The following is a 19,180-nucleotide window of genomic DNA, read 5'->3' as shown; positions in this document are numbered from 1 at the left end:
TTAAAAGTTATCCTTTTGCCAACTACCCGAGTCGTTTCGATTATTGATGTTTGAGTAACTTCTGCATCTCCTTTCATCTCAAGGGTATTGTTACCTCATCTTAAAGGACTGGAAGCCTCCAGTTCAAACTGTTACTGTAAAACTCTGTGTCACATTACTGCTCACATTGACCACTCCTGAGATAAGCTTGGCTGCTCTGCCACACTACCAACCTGTGTAGTTCAGACGTATACGAAAGGTTGGGTCCCTATTGCCAAGCGGTCCGGGTTATTGTAGTGCACCCAAAGGGTGCTGCATAAAATCTTGCCTAACAGGAGTCCTTTTGCATGGTCACCTTCGTTGTGTTGAATTTCCAAGTATCTTTTCCTAGAGACCAAAAGTATCCTGCAGAACCTTTTCTGTTCTGCTGCTTCTTATGACTTTGAATCCACTCCTACACTGACTTTTACGTATAGTTAGGGATTGGACCTATAAAGCTTTAGATTGTCCAAAGTGCCTCTAGAATGTTAAGCTCTGCTGCTGTGTGATTAACCAACCTTTTTCCTTTCTAAAAGAATGTATGTGGTTTTGCTAATTAAATACAATTACTGTATATCTTTGAACGTGAGTGAGTGGTAGTACCCATAGTACGGTATAACTTTCATTAGTGTCAAACTCTGTAAGAATTGTGCCGCAAGCAACTACCATTGAAGCAATTGCCTTTGAAAAGTATTAAGTATTCCTGTCTGGCATGGTTAAATGAAATAAGTATTTAACTATCTTCCTTGTGTTTTTATATAATACATGTGTTGGGGAGAATTCTCATTTCTTTGTTAATTCCCTTCTACCTTAGAGACCCCCAGCTCTTTTGCTGGACTTTAGGACTTAACATTTTTTATCCTGGAGTGAGACGGACCCTTTTCTCACTTCCATGTGTTTTTCTCTGATTTGGACTCTGGAGTTTGTCGCACTCCAAAACCAAAAGAAACACATAGTTATCACCTTTTGTATTGTTACGCACAGCACCCTCAGTGCAGTGCCACAGAGAGGTCCGTTGGATTTCTCTTAAGGTTTAAATACCTTCTCTTGGATAAACGACTGTTTCCAAGAGTAGTAAAGTGAAATTGACTTTAGTTGGCGTTTTCTCTTTGTAGACAGAGCACACACCATATTATGTGGAGTGCTAGAGGGGTTACTTAGTATCCCCTTTGTCTACTTTCTCATGTAACATTTTTGTGTTATTGTTCGTGTTAGGCAAGATTGTATGCAGTACCCTTTGGGTGCACTACAACAACCCTGACCTCCTGGAAATAGGAACCCAACCTTTGGTATAAGTCTGTACCACACAGGTTGGTAGTGTAGTCAAGTACCCAGGCTTATCTCAAGAGGAGTCAATGTGAGCTGTAGGGGAGCTGCACAGAGGTTCACAGTGACAAGTATTCAAATAATCTATTATACACAAGGTTTGATTAAACAATTAGTAATTTCTCCAGCATGGGGTCTGGCATGGATTAACATGCTCTATTCCCCATCAGGCTGGGAATCCTCAATAAAAGAAAAAAATCAGTTTCAGTTTCGTTTCTGAACTGTCTTTCTCCTAATAACCAATCACTGGTCTCTGTGTCATACTGCCCCCCAGTCAATCGCACAGCAGGGTGGCTGTCCTTGCCAGACGGCCAATCACCTAAGAGTGCATTCCTGTCTCCTAGGACACTAAGCACAGGAAGTTTCGGGCACCTCCCTCGCTTCCTGCCCCCATCAGACACCCTGGAGATACAGGTGGGCTTCACTCCTGAATCCCGCCAAAGGCAAAGGGACCAAACCTGGTTTGGCGCGCAGAGAAAATCTCAAGAAGGACCTTTCCACAAAGAAGTTTAGAAAAACGAAGACTGGGCTCATTTTGATCAAAATGGCACCCATGGGTGCTTTACTGCAGCTGCGAACGCAGCCCGCGGTAAATGCACACCACAGTAGTTAAAAGTAAACCACTGCCACCAGCCATTCATCGAGGAAAGAGTAACATAACAATGTTACATGAGAAACTAGACAAAGGGGATACAAAGTAACCCCTCCAGCACCCTATTGTAAAATAGTGTCTGCTGGGTCTAGAAAGTTACAAATGTCAGTAAAGTCAATTTCACTTTACTGCTCTTGGAATCAGCAGTTTATCCAAGTGAAGGTATTTTAACCTTTGGGAAATCTGAAAGAGATCCCTGTGCCACTGCACTGAAGGTGCTGCGTGACACAATGTAAAAGATGATGCCTATGGAGTTTGTCAGACTCCATAACCAAAAAAAACAGTGTTTAAAATAACGTTAAAATACATGAGGGAGTGGGAAAAACGGTCTCACACTCTCCAAGGTAAAAATGTTTAAAGTCCTAGAGTGCAGCAAAAGTTCTGGGGGTCTCTAAGGTAGAGAGGAATTAGCACATTTCTGAGAATTCTCCCTAACAAGGGCAGTCAACCCTCAGGTTGAGAAAATGTTCTGCCCCTCTCCATCTGACCCTATGTATATACGAGGTCATGCCACTCTGGACTCCCTTGTTGTTAAAACCGTCAGAAAGAGGGCAGGGGTTCCACTATCCACAGCAGAAGCTCCCCCTGGTAAAGATTGAAAAAAATGTTATGCTCTAGGGAAGCATATTACGATTTTTGCAGCCTATTCTACACAAATAGCTAGCAATACGACTCTCCTCGCTAGTTACAGCGACATCAATGGGGCCTGCTCCAGGAAGGCCTTCAAGAGGTCCCAGAGCCCAGGCAATCACGCCTGCTGGCGGTCGTGACTGAGGGCATACAAGTGACCCATAATATATTGAACACGTTATACGCTGCTGAGACTGCGGGACGTACTCTAGCCCAGGGGAACTCAACCTTCAAACCAGCGACTCGGGCCTCTCTCATTAACAAACCTGTCTAAGACTTATTTGGCAAGGTTGTCGATGACGCCCTGGAGACTGCTAAGAAAGAGCATGAGACCCTGAAGTCTCTCTGCCAAATCACAGCCAAGCCCTTCAACCAGCGAGAAGTCTCAAATTCTTGCTGTTCGTTTCGCGGTCAGTCTTTCTCACGGTCTCCCCATGGCCAATATGGCTCTGGAAGTACCCCATGGTCCTCCGGCCAAGGCTCATCTGGAAACAGTAATTACCAGCAGAGGGGTCAACGTATAGGCTGGAACTCTACCACAAGAAGCTCACCAGCCTCCACTGCAAAGTTACTCACCGGTTCGGGTCCCCTCCCATGCCTCCCCGGTCAGGGGACGTCTCCTCATTCATCCACACATGGGAGGGGATCACATCAGACTAGTGGATCTTAAAGACCGTCGCCCACGGTTACTGCATCGTGTACCACCGGCCACCTTGATACCACCCACTGAAGATCAGATGCCTATCACCAGCACACCTGCAAATCCTGCTGGAAGAGGTGCAGATCCTTCTGGAAAAGGGCACCGTAGAAGTCATCCCCATTCACCAGGTAAACAAGGGTATTTATTCAGTGTACTTCCTTGTAACCAAAAAGGATCTCATGCGCCCTGTATTAGACTTGTATGTCCAACCGCAAAAATTCAGAATGACAACTGTTAGGCAGAAACCTGTGCAGTTCCCTTGGGGAACACTGCAAAAGATTTAAGACTACAGGTAGAGCAGTAAACCCCTTTGGTAGCAGTCTGTACCACCCAGATTTACCTGGTAGCTGTGGCTGAGCAGTCAGACTTCTCTCAAGAAGAGTTAGGCAGTATGTAAAGTATACACAATATGTACCAAAACACAATAGCACAAGCAAACACTGACCAGAGCTTGGTTTCAAAAGTATATAGTTATTTATTTAAAATACACATAAGTTAAAAACACTCTAGCAAAAATATAGTAAAAGCACTTCAACACAGTTATACTGAAAGTAAATTCAATCCTTTCTCCTATCTAGACAACTCTAGGTTAACACCACTTAATTAAAACAGAGGTGAGTGCTTAACGTTAGATGACACTCTAGTAGTTTCCAAGAAAGGGAGAGAAAAAGCAGAAATAGGTTAGACACACCACTCTAAGGTCCAGAACACTTGCAATAGGCTTAAAGAAGAATAAAGTCACAGGTGAGCAAAAGTCACTAGGCAGGGCCCACTCTTAGAGTAGCCGGAGCGAAAATGTGCCCAAGATCACACTGTTAGTTAGAGATTCAAAGTCTTGCAAAGAGTCAAAAAGAGTTTAGAGTGGCTCAGAAAGTTTAGCCAAAGTGTCCCAGGCACTCCCAGGTTCGAAAGCCGGGGACTAAATCTACCCCGTACAGTCGGTAGCAAGGGAAGCCAGGCGGAACACAGTACCTTAAGCGGAAAGGATCCTCCAGCGGGGGCAGTTGTTCCAGGCAGCGACAGCAAGGCTCGACGTCGGTCAGGGGAGAAGAATATCTCGCTGAAGAGCAGAAGAGAAAGGTCGTAGCACTGCCCGGGAAGAAACCAGCCGCGGAGTCCTCCGGTTCAAGGGTTGGTACCGACTTCCGCGGTATGGGGGTAAAGTGTGGTATTCCGGATGCCGGGGTGCTTGGCACAGGCAAGGCGGCCACGAGATACCTCAAAAGGACGGAAAGAAGGCGAAAACTGGTTGTCCCCACCAGTCAAGGGAAGGAGCCACTCCGTTAAGAGTTCTCCTCGGTCGTCGGGAAAAAGTGGTGAGACGGTTCAGCAGGGCTCCACCGGGTGGTGTCGTCGAAGCAGGTCGGCTCAGCTCTTCCCTCGTCGGATTCTTGGTCCTGTGGCGACTTCTGAAGTCCCAGTCCCCAAAGCCCTGCTTTTATGCAGCAAACCCCCATTCACCCAGCCTAGCTGTCACTCAACCATGCTAAGTGGTGAGCCGGGCGGCTCACCACTTGGGCCAATCAGGACGGAGTGCGACTTGAGTTACCAAGGTAACTCAGTCCAGGGTGCCTAAATCCCCCTCCACCCCTCCTAAGTACCCCAGACAGAGTGGCACCACTTTGGAGGGCTTCTGTGGAGAAGCCCGCCAAAAGTGGAACAAAGGGCTCCACTTTGGGTCAGAGTTACAGAGGCGAACACCAACGCCATTTTAGAATCAAGTTTTGGCAAAAAGTCCCAACCGGAGTTATAAAAATAAATATATAAACCGGCGGTATGTTTAAGGCTACCGTAAATAAATAATTAAATGTGTTAGCCTAAAACAATGGGAAATCCCATAGGGAAATATTCGCGGTCGAATATAAAAAGTAGTTTCCACTGCCACCAGCCAAAACTCGATCAGGGGGGACGGAGACGTGCCCCCTCGACTAACAGACCCTGGGGCAATCGAATTGCCCCAGCCAGTACGTCCACAATATGATGGTTTGTACTGGTTCTGTTCAGGATTCAAGACTAGCAAAGTCTTTGGTGACTTTACATGCCCTGGGAGACAGTAGTCAGTCCCAGGGTATGGAGTCTATGTTGGGGAGTCCCTAGGACACCCCTGGGTCACGGCACAGAGGGTGCTGTGTGACCCACATCACAAAAATACATGAGGCCCTATGGAGTAAAAGACCCCATAGCCCATTCAACACAAGGTTTAACCAAGAAAACACACTTCAACATGTCCAAGAGTGAGGGTAAAAGAGTCTCACTCTTGGCAGGAGAAAAAAATTAAACCCCAGAAATCCAGCAAAGCTGCTGGGGGACTCACTAGGTAGGGAAATTCAGCCTAACCAGAGAATTCTCCCTAACACTCGCCCCCCCCAGACTAAGGGACAGGAGGATTTAATCCACTCCTGGATGAACCTCATACCTCTAGTCGATGATATACATCCTAGAGAGTCCATCAGCATTTTGATGGTGACACCTTGACCTATGTTCAATGGAGAACTCAAAGGTTTTCTTTTGCAAGCTAACGGACCTACAGACCCTTTGAGGAACATCAGTCTTTTTGTTATAGGGGATCTGGTTGACCAGTCCCTCAGAAGTTGGTACAACTTCTGAACCTATGTTAGGCTTTTTGAAGGGGTCCTTATAAAGGATTCCCTTAGATCTAGAGGGGCCTCCAAGGTTCCTCACCACCTCTCTTGTGGGAGCAGGTTGGGTCTTAGGCCTCTTGGTTGGAGGGGTTGGGGTTAGGCAATGTACCTGCTTCCCCTTCCTCTTAGATCTACCCTTACCTATTTTAGGAGTTTCCCCCCTAATATTAGGATTTGAGTTGGGGTCTTCAGTAGAAGGTCCAACAGTCTGAAGGTTTTTGGCCTTAGACTTTTCTTTTCTGGTTTTCCACCAGCACTGAGAATTACCAGTTCTCTCAGGTCCAGATAGGGGCCTAGTTGGTCTATCCACCTCTTCCTCAGAAGCAGGGGGAGTCAGAGACTCTGAGACTAGGGGAACAATGTTGGAGCTTGGTTGGGGCGCCCATGTTCCTAGCATACTATCCGGAAATGTGCCTGGGTTAGAGGTCAACTTACTAACACCAGGGCTTGTAGTGGGGTTCTCAGTAGAGGGTCCCACAGGCTTAGAAGGGTCCTTCAAGGTAGCCTTTCTAGCCAATTTGGTTAAGTTCTGCTTCTCCATACTGGGAGGCCTGGGGGTATGTGACACTACTCCTAGAGTTCTTAGGTCATTCCCTAACAGGACCTTCCCAGGTACCTCAGTCTGAACACTGACAGGGATCCTCACTGTCATGTTGTTACACTGAATGAGGGCTGGTAGGATAGGAACCATTTGGACAGGGCCTCCAGACATCTTAGTGGGACCTTTGGGTGCTTTGGCCACATCCTCAGGTTGAAAGAAGCTTTCATCCACTACTGTTCTGCTGGCCCCAGTGTCTCTCCTGGCAGGAGTATCCTGGCCATTGACAAGAACACTGTCCACATAATACACCTTAGAGTTAACAGGTAGGGAGTTATACACAACCCTATTCTGGGGACTAACCAGACCCATAGGCTCTAAGTTTACAGTTGCTTGAAGACCCAAGGGTTCTTCAGCAAAGAGTTCAAAGTGGGCACTAGCCATCTGTACTTCATCCTCAGGAGTGAAGGCTAAGGAGACTGTGCTGATCCCTGCAGGTTTACCCTTGCACTTGGGATCTCCTTTGATATGGTCAGTACCCTGACAGACATAGCATTGTCCAAATGCTCTCTGGAAGGGTGGCTTGTTCTGACCTCCTTCTGGCTTGTGGCCAGAAGGTACAGTAGCCTGACTAGGTTTCCCATGTGGCTTACCCTGGTTATTCTGTGGTTTGGGGCCCTCTTTGGGATAGGAATTATTAGAATTCTCTTTGGAGTCTTTTTTAGGCTGTTTCTCCCCATCCTTCTTCTGAGTTACCCCAGAATCCTTGTGAGTGGCCCTGTTGGCAACCCACAAGTCAGCAGCCTTAGCTAGTTTCCGGGAATCTAATTCCCTGGAATCAGCCAAGTGTTGTCTGAGCTCAGGAGAGCAGGCATCATAAATAGTCTCCAACATAAACAAATTCTTCATACCTTCATAAGTGTTCACCTTGTAACCCTTAATCCATCCTTCTAAGTTTTTCAAACATTCGTTCACCCAGGTAGCCCAAGGGGTACCATCATGCTTTTTGAGGCTCCTAAACCTCTTAAGATACTGGGAAGGGGTCTTCCCAAACCTAGCTATCAAAGCTAGTTTCACACATTCATAGTCCTTCCTATCCTCCTCCCCCATCTCCATTACCACATCAGTTGCAACAGGGGGAAGCCTAGAGAACAACCAGGTGAGTAAGTCATTTCCTGTGATGTTCTGGAGCCCATGATTATATTCAAACAGAGACAACCAATCCAACACATCCAACTTAGGCTCATACATACCAACCAATTCTTTAGGCATCCGGGGTCTTTTAGGACTGGAACTTCTAGAGGAGCCAGAGAGAGAAACATTCTCAACAGATAATTTCTTCATTTCTAAGTCATACTTGAGCTCCATTTCCCTTAGCCTTAGTTCTTTGTCAGTTTGAGCATTAAGTTTCTTATACTCCAATTCTAGCTTCATTTTCTCCAGTTCAAAGTACTGAGGACTAAATGTGGGACCTGGTAAAGGTCCAGTAGGCACAGCAGGTAGAGCAGGCAGAGGCCTAGGGGGGACAGTTACAACAGCCTCACCCTCCTCTTCTGACTCTTCCTCAGAAACATCAACATTTTGCTCCATGTTAACTTCAATACTGTCATCTACAGTTGCTGGAGTGGTAGGCTCCTCTGAACCATCACCCAGACTTTGGTTAGCTAACAATCTTTCAATCAGCTCCATTTTCTTGCCCTTAGTCAGGAGATCCTTATGTTTACAGAGCATTCTTAAACAATCAGCAGTTTTGGCTGCAAGGGACTCTTGACTATAGCTTTCTATAACTGACATGTTAGAGGTTTTACTTTTTCAGTGCTAAGCTTTGTGGTTAGTTGTACTAAGGTATCTAAAGCACAATAAAATGTATACTCAATACAAATCCCACCGCTGTACACCAGTGTTAGGCAGAAACCTGTGCAGTTCCCTTGGGGAACACTGCAAAAGATTTAAGACTACAGGTAGAGCAGTAAACCCCTTTGGTAGCAGTCTGTACCACCCAGATTTACCTGGTAGCTGTGGCTGAGCAGTCAGACTTCTCTCAAGAAGAGTTAGGCAGTATGTAAAGTATACACAATATGTACCAAAACACAATAGCACAAGCAAACACTGACCAGAGCTTGGTTTCAAAAGTATATAGTTATTTATTTAAAATACACATAAGTTAAAAACACTCTAGCAAAAATATAGTAAAAGCACTTCAACACAGTTATACTGAAAGTAAATTCAATCCTTTCTCCTATCTAGACAACTCTAGGTTAACACCACTTAATTAAAACAGAGGTGAGTGCTTAACGTTAGATGACACTCTAGTAGTTTCCAAGAAAGGGAGAGAAAAAGCAGAAATAGGTTAGACACACCACTCTAAGGTCCAGAACACTTGCAATAGGCTTAAAGAAGAATAAAGTCACAGGTGAGCAAAAGTCACTAGGCAGGGCCCACTCTTAGAGTAGCCGGAGCGAAAATGTGCCCAAGATCACACTGTTAGTTAGAGATTCAAAGTCTTGCAAAGAGTCAAAAAGAGTTTAGAGTGGCTCAGAAAGTTTAGCCAAAGTGTCCCAGGCACTCCCAGGTTCGAAAGCCGGGGACTAAATCTACCCCGTACAGTCGGTAGCAAGGGAAGCCAGGCGGAACACAGTACCTTAAGCGGAAAGGATCCTCCAGCGGGGGCAGTTGTTCCAGGCAGCGACAGCAAGGCTCGACGTCGGTCAGGGGAGAAGAATATCTCGCTGAAGAGCAGAAGAGAAAGGTCGTAGCACTGCCCGGGAAGAAACCAGCCGCGGAGTCCTCCGGTTCAAGGGTTGGTACCGACTTCCGCGGTATGGGGGTAAAGTGTGGTATTCCGGATGCCGGGGTGCTTGGCACAGGCAAGGCGGCCACGAGATACCTCAAAAGGACGGAAAGAAGGCGAAAACTGGTTGTCCCCACCAGTCAAGGGAAGGAGCCACTCCGTTAAGAGTTCTCCTCGGTCGTCGGGAAAAAGTGGTGAGACGGTTCAGCAGGGCTCCACCGGGTGGTGTCGTCGAAGCAGGTCGGCTCAGCTCTTCCCTCGTCGGATTCTTGGTCCTGTGGCGACTTCTGAAGTCCCAGTCCCCAAAGCCCTGCTTTTATGCAGCAAACCCCCATTCACCCAGCCTAGCTGTCACTCAACCATGCTAAGTGGTGAGCCGGGCGGCTCACCACTTGGGCCAATCAGGACGGAGTGCGACTTGAGTTACCAAGGTAACTCAGTCCAGGGTGCCTAAATCCCCCTCCACCCCTCCTAAGTACCCCAGACAGAGTGGCACCACTTTGGAGGGCTTCTGTGGAGAAGCCCGCCAAAAGTGGAACAAAGGGCTCCACTTTGGGTCAGAGTTACAGAGGCGAACACCAACGCCATTTTAGAATCAAGTTTTGGCAAAAAGTCCCAACCGGAGTTATAAAAATAAATATATAAACCGGCGGTATGTTTAAGGCTACCGTAAATAAATAATTAAATGTGTTAGCCTAAAACAATGGGAAATCCCATAGGGAAATATTCGCGGTCGAATATAAAAAGTAGTTTCCACTGCCACCAGCCAAAACTCGATCAGGGGGGACGGAGACGTGCCCCCTCGACTAACAGACCCTGGGGCAATCGAATTGCCCCAGCCAGTACGTCCACAATATGATGGTTTGTACTGGTTCTGTTCAGGATTCAAGACTAGCAAAGTCTTTGGTGACTTTACATGCCCTGGGAGACAGTAGTCAGTCCCAGGGTATGGAGTCTATGTTGGGGAGTCCCTAGGACACCCCTGGGTCACGGCACAGAGGGTGCTGTGTGACCCACATCACAAAAATACATGAGGCCCTATGGAGTAAAAGACCCCATAGCCCATTCAACACAAGGTTTAACCAAGAAAACACACTTCAACATGTCCAAGAGTGAGGGTAAAAGAGTCTCACTCTTGGCAGGAGAAAAAAATTAAACCCCAGAAATCCAGCAAAGCTGCTGGGGGACTCACTAGGTAGGGAAATTCAGCCTAACCAGAGAATTCTCCCTAACAACAACATTGCAGGAGGTAATCGCGCTGTTGGGGCATGGGTTTTACATGGCCACAATGGATATGATAGATGCATACTTTCATATTTCAATGTTGCCATTGCACAGAAAGTACCTACGGTTGCTGATGGAAGACACCCACTGTCAGTTCCAGGTTCTTCCCTTCGGCATTGCCTCTGCTCCAAGGGTGTTCACAAAGGTACTGGTGGTAGTAGCTGCTCACCTGCGCAGGCAGTCCATCCTTACTTCAACAACTGGCTAATAACAGGGGATTCGTACGGAACATGCCCATCAATTACCCAGAAGACGGTAGATCTCCTCTTCAGCCTAAGGTTTTTGATCAATGAGAAAAAATCCAGCTTAGACCCCTGCCAAGTCAGTTTCTGGGGGCTCTAATTCGGACCATAGACAGCCTTGTCTTTCCCTCCAACCAGAGAGTTCAAAACATGCTGTTTCAGATCCCACACTATGTAGCAAGTCACAAGGTGACCGTACGCAAAGCCATGTGGCTGTTGGGGGATGATGGCCTCCTGCATCTAGCTAGTCGCACGCCTGCACATGCGCCCTATGCAAGAGTGGCACTCGAGCTAATGGCGTCAGGCCAGCGGACAATGGGACGATCTAGTGGTTGTCTCTGCAGTGGTGGTCAAGGGAAAACCTTCACCACCCCTGCAGTAGAAGCCACTCTCACCACAGACGCATCTCAGACTGGGTGGGGCTCACCTTCTTCATCAGACGGCTCACTGCGTGTGGTCCCCAGCAGTAGCATCCAGCCACATAAACTTTTTGGAGCTGCTAGCAGTGTTCAAGGCCCTGAAGGCTTTCCAAACTCACCTTCAGAGGGAGACCGTTCTAGTCCTCACGGACAGTACGATGGCAATTTATTACCTAAACAAACAAGGGGGCACTCACTCTCTAGGGCTGTCCAAACTGTCCCAGAACATATGGAAATGGGCTCTCAAACACAAGATGTTCCTCCTGCCACAACTCGTTCCAGGGGAACTCAATCTTCTGGCAGACGTACTCTGCAGAGACTTCAGCTATCCGTAGAGCATGAGTGGCAACTACACGAGGACATTGTACTCAATGTCTTCAGACTGGGGCTTCCCAGAGATCAACTTGTTCACAACTCTGGAGAATGCACAATACCAAGATGACGCCTCCAGGTACCCTCAGAACCGCTCCAAGGTGAACGGTCTCTGGATAACATGGTCAGTGAATTTTGTCTTCGCTGCTCCCCCGATTCCCCTACTCAACAGGATGGTGTACAAGATGCACCAAGAGCCAGTCAGGGTGATTCTGGTGGCCCCGGCAACCTTGGTTCTCCCATCTCATGGCAATGTCAGTCTCCCCTCCCAGGAAGCTGCCATGCCCTTACAACATGCTGTCGCAAGACCAGGGGGAGACACTACATCCATGCCCTCAAACTCTCAACTTGGCAGCCTGGCTCCTGAGGTCATAGAGTTTGGGCACCTACAACTCCCTCAAATCAAAGATGTATGGTCATACTCTGGGAAGCACGAAAACCTAAGACCAGCATTGCTACTCCAGCAAACTGAAACGCTTTGTCATCTGGTGTAATGGCAAAAGCATCAATCCTATTGAATGCACACCAACACATATTTTCCTGTGCCTAACCCACCTGTTAGATTCAGGCCTGGTTTTCAATTCCCTAAAGGTCCACTTAGCTGCGCTTTCAGCATACACCACGTCCCAGAAAAATGTTTTGTGGTGGAAAATTCCAGTAATTAAAGCATTTATGGAGGGGGGGGGGTAAGTGGCTTCACCCCCCTATTTCCAACCCAGCTTCTGGGTGGGACCTGACGTTGTACTTACCACACTAATGGGGGCCCCTTTGAACCAATGCAAAGGCATTCAACTACAAGACAGCCTTCCTGGTGGTGATCACATCAATAAGGAGAGTTGGCGAACTGCAGGCCCTTTCAGTTCAGGACCCATTTGTTACGATTCACAAAGATAAGGTGGTTCTCCGCACTCGCCCACAATTTTCACCTACATCTTTTTCAAAGTTCCATGTGAACCAGTCCATAGAACTACCCACCTTTTTTCAGAACCCTACTAACGTGGCAGAAAGAAGCCTCCACACACTAGCTGTTAGGAGAGTGGTTATCTCTTATCTGGAAAAAAGACAAAACCATAAAAAAACTGTTTTTCGTTTCAGTGGCAGCTGGTAGAGAAGGGGGCCCTCTCTCTAAATCAGCTATATCAAGGTGGAACGTAAACTGCATCACACTGTGCTACACTCTTGCCAAGAGAGATCTGCCCTTCACACCTAGAGCACACTCTGCTCGGGTACAGGGGCATAGCATTCATTGCAAATGTGCCTCTTGAGTTCATTTGTAAATCAGCAACCTGGAGTTCTGTACACACCTTTACAGAACACTATTGCCTAGATACACACTCTAGGTCTGATTCTCAGGTGGGACAAGTGGTGCTAAGACATCCCTTTGCTACTGTTTCATCACACATCCCACCACCTTCTCTGGGTATTGCACGCTAGTCTATGCACAGCATGTGATTCTAAACAGATTAACAAGCATCAGAAGGCATGCATTACTCACTGTAATAGCATTACTGATGATTCTATCTGCTTAGATTCACATGCGCCCACCCTTCCTCTCCTCATGGAGTAGAAGGAACATAGACGTCTTACACCTTCTCTCTTCTGTACTCACTCACGCTGGCTAGAAGGCTCCCAAATGATTTTGAGTACACTACACATCACGTTAGGGAAAGTGTTAGTCACGCCCATGTCGACGTCACCTTTCAATCTTCGAAAGAAAGATGCAGTACTCCACGATTACCACTAGATGTCGGACTATATGCACAGCATGTGAATCTAAGCAGATGGAATCATAGAAATGTTATTATGGTGAGTAATGCATGTCATATAGATATATTTAAATATTATTTTAATTTCAACAAAGTTTTGCAATGACTAGATGGTGGATCATTATTTAAGATCTTAAGGACGTGTGACCATTACTTAAGCTGAGAATTGTTTGCCTAAATTACGTTTCCATACATTTTGGTAAATGGAAACTTTGAAATGTTTATGGTTGTGAGAATAAATTCCATTTAAATGTTGTGAATACGTTCTTGTGATAATTTTAACCCATGGCCATACATTATTTTGCCAACTGATAATAGTTAAACTGTGTAATTTGAGTGCTATTTGTACCTTTTTGCATTTTATTACTAGGTGATGCAGTGAACCAAAGTACCATACCTTCCCAACAAACCCGCTTCCCAGATTACCTGGAGGCCCTTCCAGGCACTAACGTGGATCTTGGGACACTAGACGGAGAAGCAATGAATGTAGAGGGAGAAGAGCTAATGCCAAGCCTACAGGAAGCTTTGAGTTCTGACATCCTGAATGACATGGAATCTGTGCTGGCAGCCACCAAGCTAGATAAAGAGAGCTTCCTCACATGGTTATAGGGAATACTAGGCAAGATTGTGTAAAGAATCTAAACTGTCGTCTGCACCTGGAGTGAAAAACAAGCCTGTTAAAGACTTTTGACTTCGGTTCAGGAGAGATAAACATTCAACAAGATTCTTTCAGCCAAATTTGTGTCCTTCCCTGACCAATGCTGCTTTGTTTCATTGCTGACCTCTTTCACAGTTGAGAGCCTGAAAAATCAACTTTTTAAAAAAATACAAGAAAATGATCAATTGACGTTGCAAGTATTGGAATGGAAGAGCTCGCCCTAAATGGAAAGTGGACATCATTAGTCTCTGCCCTTTTTATTTTGTGCATAACATTTTTAGTATTGCGTCTGATTGGATCTTAAACATTTGTATGCCACAATTTTTAAGCAAAGTCACTCCGCCGAAACTTGTTTTTAAATGGATAGCCATTACTTGGGGAACTGACAATCCAAAAATGACGTAACTGATGGAAAAACTCAGTGCTGATTTAGGATATGTAGCAAACCAAGGCTGCAGATTTCAAACGCTGACTGCTTTTTAACTGATTTTGGGTGTCATATATGTTTGCATTATGCAGTACATCGTGTTAAAAGTTCTGTTATGTATTTCACAGTACATAAAATAACATTTTAATTATAGTGTCTGATCAAGGTAGGATGCGCGAAATTGGCATGGTGAGGGTGTGATCCCACATCTGTAGTTCAATGGATCATGTATACAATCGTGTTTGGGATTAGGTGAGCTGTTGAGTGGCCACATTGTAAACAACACTCCACTGCACATATGTTATGGTGTGTGTTCATTTGTGAAATAAAGTTTAATCAAGGTCGTGGGAGTTTGTCTAGGCAGAGAGATGCATACTTTATGTAACCTTTATTTTCTATGACGAAATCTAAATGTGCTGATTTCAGTCTTATTTAAATGTCTGTTATTATACATGTTTATTATAGCTTTTGAGTATAATTAGTTTAAATTTTTCCTGTAATGTTCTCTATATTTGTTTGGTATCTGATTATATTTCTGTCATAAATAACCCTTATTTTTTTCTAGTATTTGTTTTAACGCAAGTCATGTAACAGTAGTCGGAAGGAATGTTAGGTTTTATGAGGTGTTGAAAGTAAGTGAATGCTTTCAAAAGGCATTATAAGGATTAGGAGCATTATACTTTGTCTTCTCTTTCAAGCAAAGTATTTCAGAATATGAAAGCCATGGACATATTTAAAATGTTTGGGGGAGGGAGAGAAAATGCCATTTTCTTTCTCCATTCAAAAGTAGCAAATTAAAAACGAACAACATTAAAGTTATAAACAGTTCCCTTGTTTGCAATTAAAAGTAAGCCTGTATAGTTTATAGAGAAGATTGCAGAGACAAGTGATAAAGGGGTTGAGGTGAGGGAATGAAATGTATATAATGTAGTAGCAGTTAGTTCTGGAATAAAAGGGGAATTTGACTGTACCCTTTATTTTTACAGGAAGATTTGTAATGCTACGTGTGTGCTGCAAGCGTTAAGTCACGGTTTCCAAAGAGTATTTTTGAATGAACAAAATGAGCATGGTCAACTTTTTCAGTATAAGCTATGAAGTATTTTTCTATGAAATTGAACACTAATCTGCTTATACTTTAATTGGTAGCAACAGTTTAGGTACTGACATGAACTGGGAGTTCTTGAATTGCTCAAACAGTAAAACCTTGTATGATATATTTTAATATTAGACTAGATTCCAGAGATCTCTGCTCTGTGAAAGGTTTAGTGACAAAAATAGACGTTGTACTGCTGGAACCTTAAGTATTTGTAAAATAAAATGGTGCCATTGCGCATCATTGAAAGCTGAATTGAATAATTCATATGATAATCAAGTTCCAAAGAAATGTATTTTGAATCAAAAACAGGGAAAGTTCCTACATATAGAAGCCGTCCCTCTATTCATTTGTATCTGTTCAAGTAAAGACTTGTGTACACACGTCTTGAATGGAATAGAACAACTTGTTATCCCAAACTTTAACATTTTAAAATCAGTAATTCATACATCAGGATGCAAGAGACACCACTTATTGTGCGTAGATTATAGGTTTCCAAGTTGCTTCATGTTGCATGTGAAAGACCACCTCTGTGTTCTACTAAATTAGTAAAGCACATCACAGAATTAGTCTATGCTTTTTACAGAACTGTGGAAACCTTTGGAAGCAGTATTTTCTTTGTGTAATTACTCTTGTGAAGAGCATATTCAACCATTGGGTTAACATGAAGTTTGCAGAAAATGTCATGTATCATTTTTATTTTTACCAAACAGTGTTCAGCCATGAGCAATGCAACAAATAACACAACTGTGCATCACTAAAGGTTTTGCATGTCAGAAGAATTAGTTTTTTACTTTTATTTGAAAGCATGTTTTTATACAAGCATCTACGCCTGACATCAACATTGACTTGTTTCTGTCCAGGATTGAACACACTTCATTTGTAAATGTTATATCTTAGAAAAAGCTTGAATGCACAAAATAAATTCATATAATACTGTACCAATGTTTACTATTTTCTTTTTAATCCTATAATTCCTGTTCTGGAAAATCGCCTTTGATCTGCAAATGATCCTGATATAGCCTTCCACCTTTACAGTGACTGAATTTCCTTTGCCCTTGAAGCAGGGATGTGGAATTGCTTTAAAAAATCTACTTGGGCAAATCTACTTGTCCTACTCTGCGGCCTAAATGAATAAAAATGGCACATAGACGGAACATGCTTTTTATGTTTGATAACTATCAAATATACCAGACGAAATTAATACAACAGAGTGTTCAGCAGTAACTAAAACTTGGTCTAAGTGTGTGCCTTTATACTTAAAAATAAAAGTAGGGCATCCCATAAGCAAAATAAAGCAGACAGATTGTTCTGCCATTAAGGTTGAATGCAAATCACGTAGTCTCTGAGAGTAAGCGTGTGGAAATCTAATGCCAAGGTCTAACCGAGGTCCATCTTGCAGAGCAACAGCATTGAACATGACAACAAGAGCAACACTGTGTACGGTCCTCAGACCCCGAAAGGCGCATCAAGCAGAAAAGGCGATGCAGTAGGGGGAGCGGTGCAGAGTTAAGTTTCACTTTTCTTTACACACGTTTTATAGAGAATGCCTTTAGCCCCCCATTGTAGATCCACTTGTATTTATTATTTCGAAGGGATTGTGTCCTCCGACGTATTCCTTATCTTAGATAGAAATCCTTCAGCTTTGCTGGCCTCGGAAAATTTTTTCGCCAGAGGGCGCTGCGCGTCGATGATCGCCGAGTCGATGACCCTCGACGGCCTCCGTGCCGACGTCGACGTCATCCTGCCTATAAAGGCCGCGCGCAGCGTCCGTTGCTCAGTTCCGTTTTTCCGCGCTTCGTTGTGCCTCGGAACACCGTTGCTCAGTTCTCGTCAAGATAACGTATATAATAACTACTATTTACCTCGATATCGATGGCATCCTCCTCCGACCCGACGACCCCTCGGTCCGGTTTCAAAAAGTGCCGAGACTGCGGGAAGAAAATGTCGTTGACGGACCCTCACAGGGTCTGTTTGTGGTGTCTGGGAATCACGCACCAGAGTTCGGAGTGTGAGGAATGCCTTTCCATGACGGCGAAAGCCTTGAAGGAGCGTAGGGGGAAGCTCGAGAGAGGTAGGTCAACTTTAACTTCCTCGAAAGCTTCTTCGGTAGAGTCGAGACGTTCGTCTCCTCACCATAAAAAACACTCTCGATCTAGATCACGAAGTGGCTCCCACCACTCGTCGACATCGAGACACTCGAAGAAGAGACGTAGGAGATCCCCTTCGTCATCTTCGTCGAGTTCTCCTGAGAGAGTTCATTGCCCCACAAAACGCAGCTCGCAAGCTGAGTGGGAGGAATTCAGGAAAAAGATGCTAAGCGTCTTCGAGAAAGCGGCCTCGTCCCCCTCGAAGACAGCTGAGGGTGATACCCCGGGTAAAAAACCCAAAAAATCTAAACGCCGCGAGTCGCAGTACCCGGCGGAAAAGTCAACCCGAAAGCGCCTCGAGCCATCGGGAGATAAAGCATCATCGACGCCATCGTCGAAAACTCCTTCGAAACAGAGGTCGGCGCCATCGACGCCGTTGTCGAAGGATTCATCGGCGCATCAGTCGATCGAGTCGACGCCGACGTCGACGCCGATATCGACGCCGGTGAAGGAAAGAACCACGGCTACTCCACAGCCAACGGTTAGACAAAAGACCTCCGACTCGACGCCGAGAACGTCGACGTCGTTCTCGAGCAAGACTCCGATCCTTTCGAGTTCTTCGAGGCCTAGTACACATTTCTCGACGCTTTTCACGGCGCCTTCGAGTACTTTCACGTCGGTGTCGACGACATCGACGTTTTCAAGGCCTGTGATGATGGCTCCTTCTGCATTGGAAATGGGGTTTATACCATTCCAAAAACCAATGTATCCCCCTTTAACCTCGATTTTTGAGGAAAGGGAGGATTCAGACCAAGATATTGATTTACAGAGGACCACATCACCAGAGCCAGAGACTTTCGCCTCTGAGGAAGGAAGATTAAAAAATCTTCAGGATGCACTTCAGGAAGCTAGTGGCTTGGACACTTCTCCTGAAGCAGAATTTATCAAACCAGACCCAGGAGAACATGCGGAGACTCCATATAGAGCTCTGATGTCTAGAATCATAGAATTTATGGGTTGGTCTGCACCTTCTCCTGCCTTTCAGCAGGATGACCTCACTGACATACTGGACAAGGGCCCACAGGAGGATCCTGTGGTTCCATTTCACTCTGCTCTACAGAGAAGGATTTTGACAAACTGGGAAACGCCAGAAATTATCCCGGCAGTAAATAAAAAACTGTCAACAAAATACAGGGTGGCTAGTTCTGACCCTGAATATTTGTCAAAACACCCTACTCCTGAGAGCTTGGTTGTACAGGCTGCAACCTCATCAGGCAGCACATCTGCATACCCCACTGCTCCGCAGGATAGGGATGACAAAAAGTATGATGCCATGGCTAAGAAGGTTTTTTCTGCCTGTAGCATGGCGTTAAAGTCTATTAACGCGACCTGTACGCTCGCTAGGTTCAGCCACACCCTTTGGGAGTGCGCTTCATCAGCGGCTGACTGCCTCCAAGAAGGAGAGGAAAGGGACGCATTTTTAAACATCATCAGGGATGGTAAAGATGCGATGTGCGAGACCCTACAAACTG

At 45.3% G+C, this 19,180-nt stretch overlaps 1 protein-coding gene across 2 annotated transcripts in view; it reads left to right on the top strand.

Moving 5' to 3' along the window:
- YAP1 (Yes1 associated transcriptional regulator) overlaps window positions 1-16,499 on the top strand; it is a 538,742-nt gene extending 522,243 nt beyond the window's left edge. For both annotated transcript variants that reach the window (XM_069639074.1, XM_069639075.1), the window contains exon 8: window positions 13,751-16,499. In XM_069639074.1, the coding sequence (XP_069495175.1) occupies window positions 13,751-13,989 (239 nt within the window). In that variant the 3' untranslated portion in view covers window positions 13,990-16,499. The remainder of the gene's footprint in view (window positions 1-13,750) is intronic.
- Window positions 16,500-19,180: the final 2,681 nt, after the last annotated feature.

Source organism: Ambystoma mexicanum, chromosome 7q (genome assembly GCF_040938575.1).
Source record: "Ambystoma mexicanum isolate Mex_15411 chromosome 7q, UKY_AmexF1_1, whole genome shotgun sequence".
Lineage (NCBI taxonomy): Eukaryota > Metazoa > Chordata > Amphibia > Caudata > Ambystomatidae > Ambystoma > Ambystoma mexicanum.
This window is presented reverse-complemented; position numbering and strand designations above follow the sequence as displayed.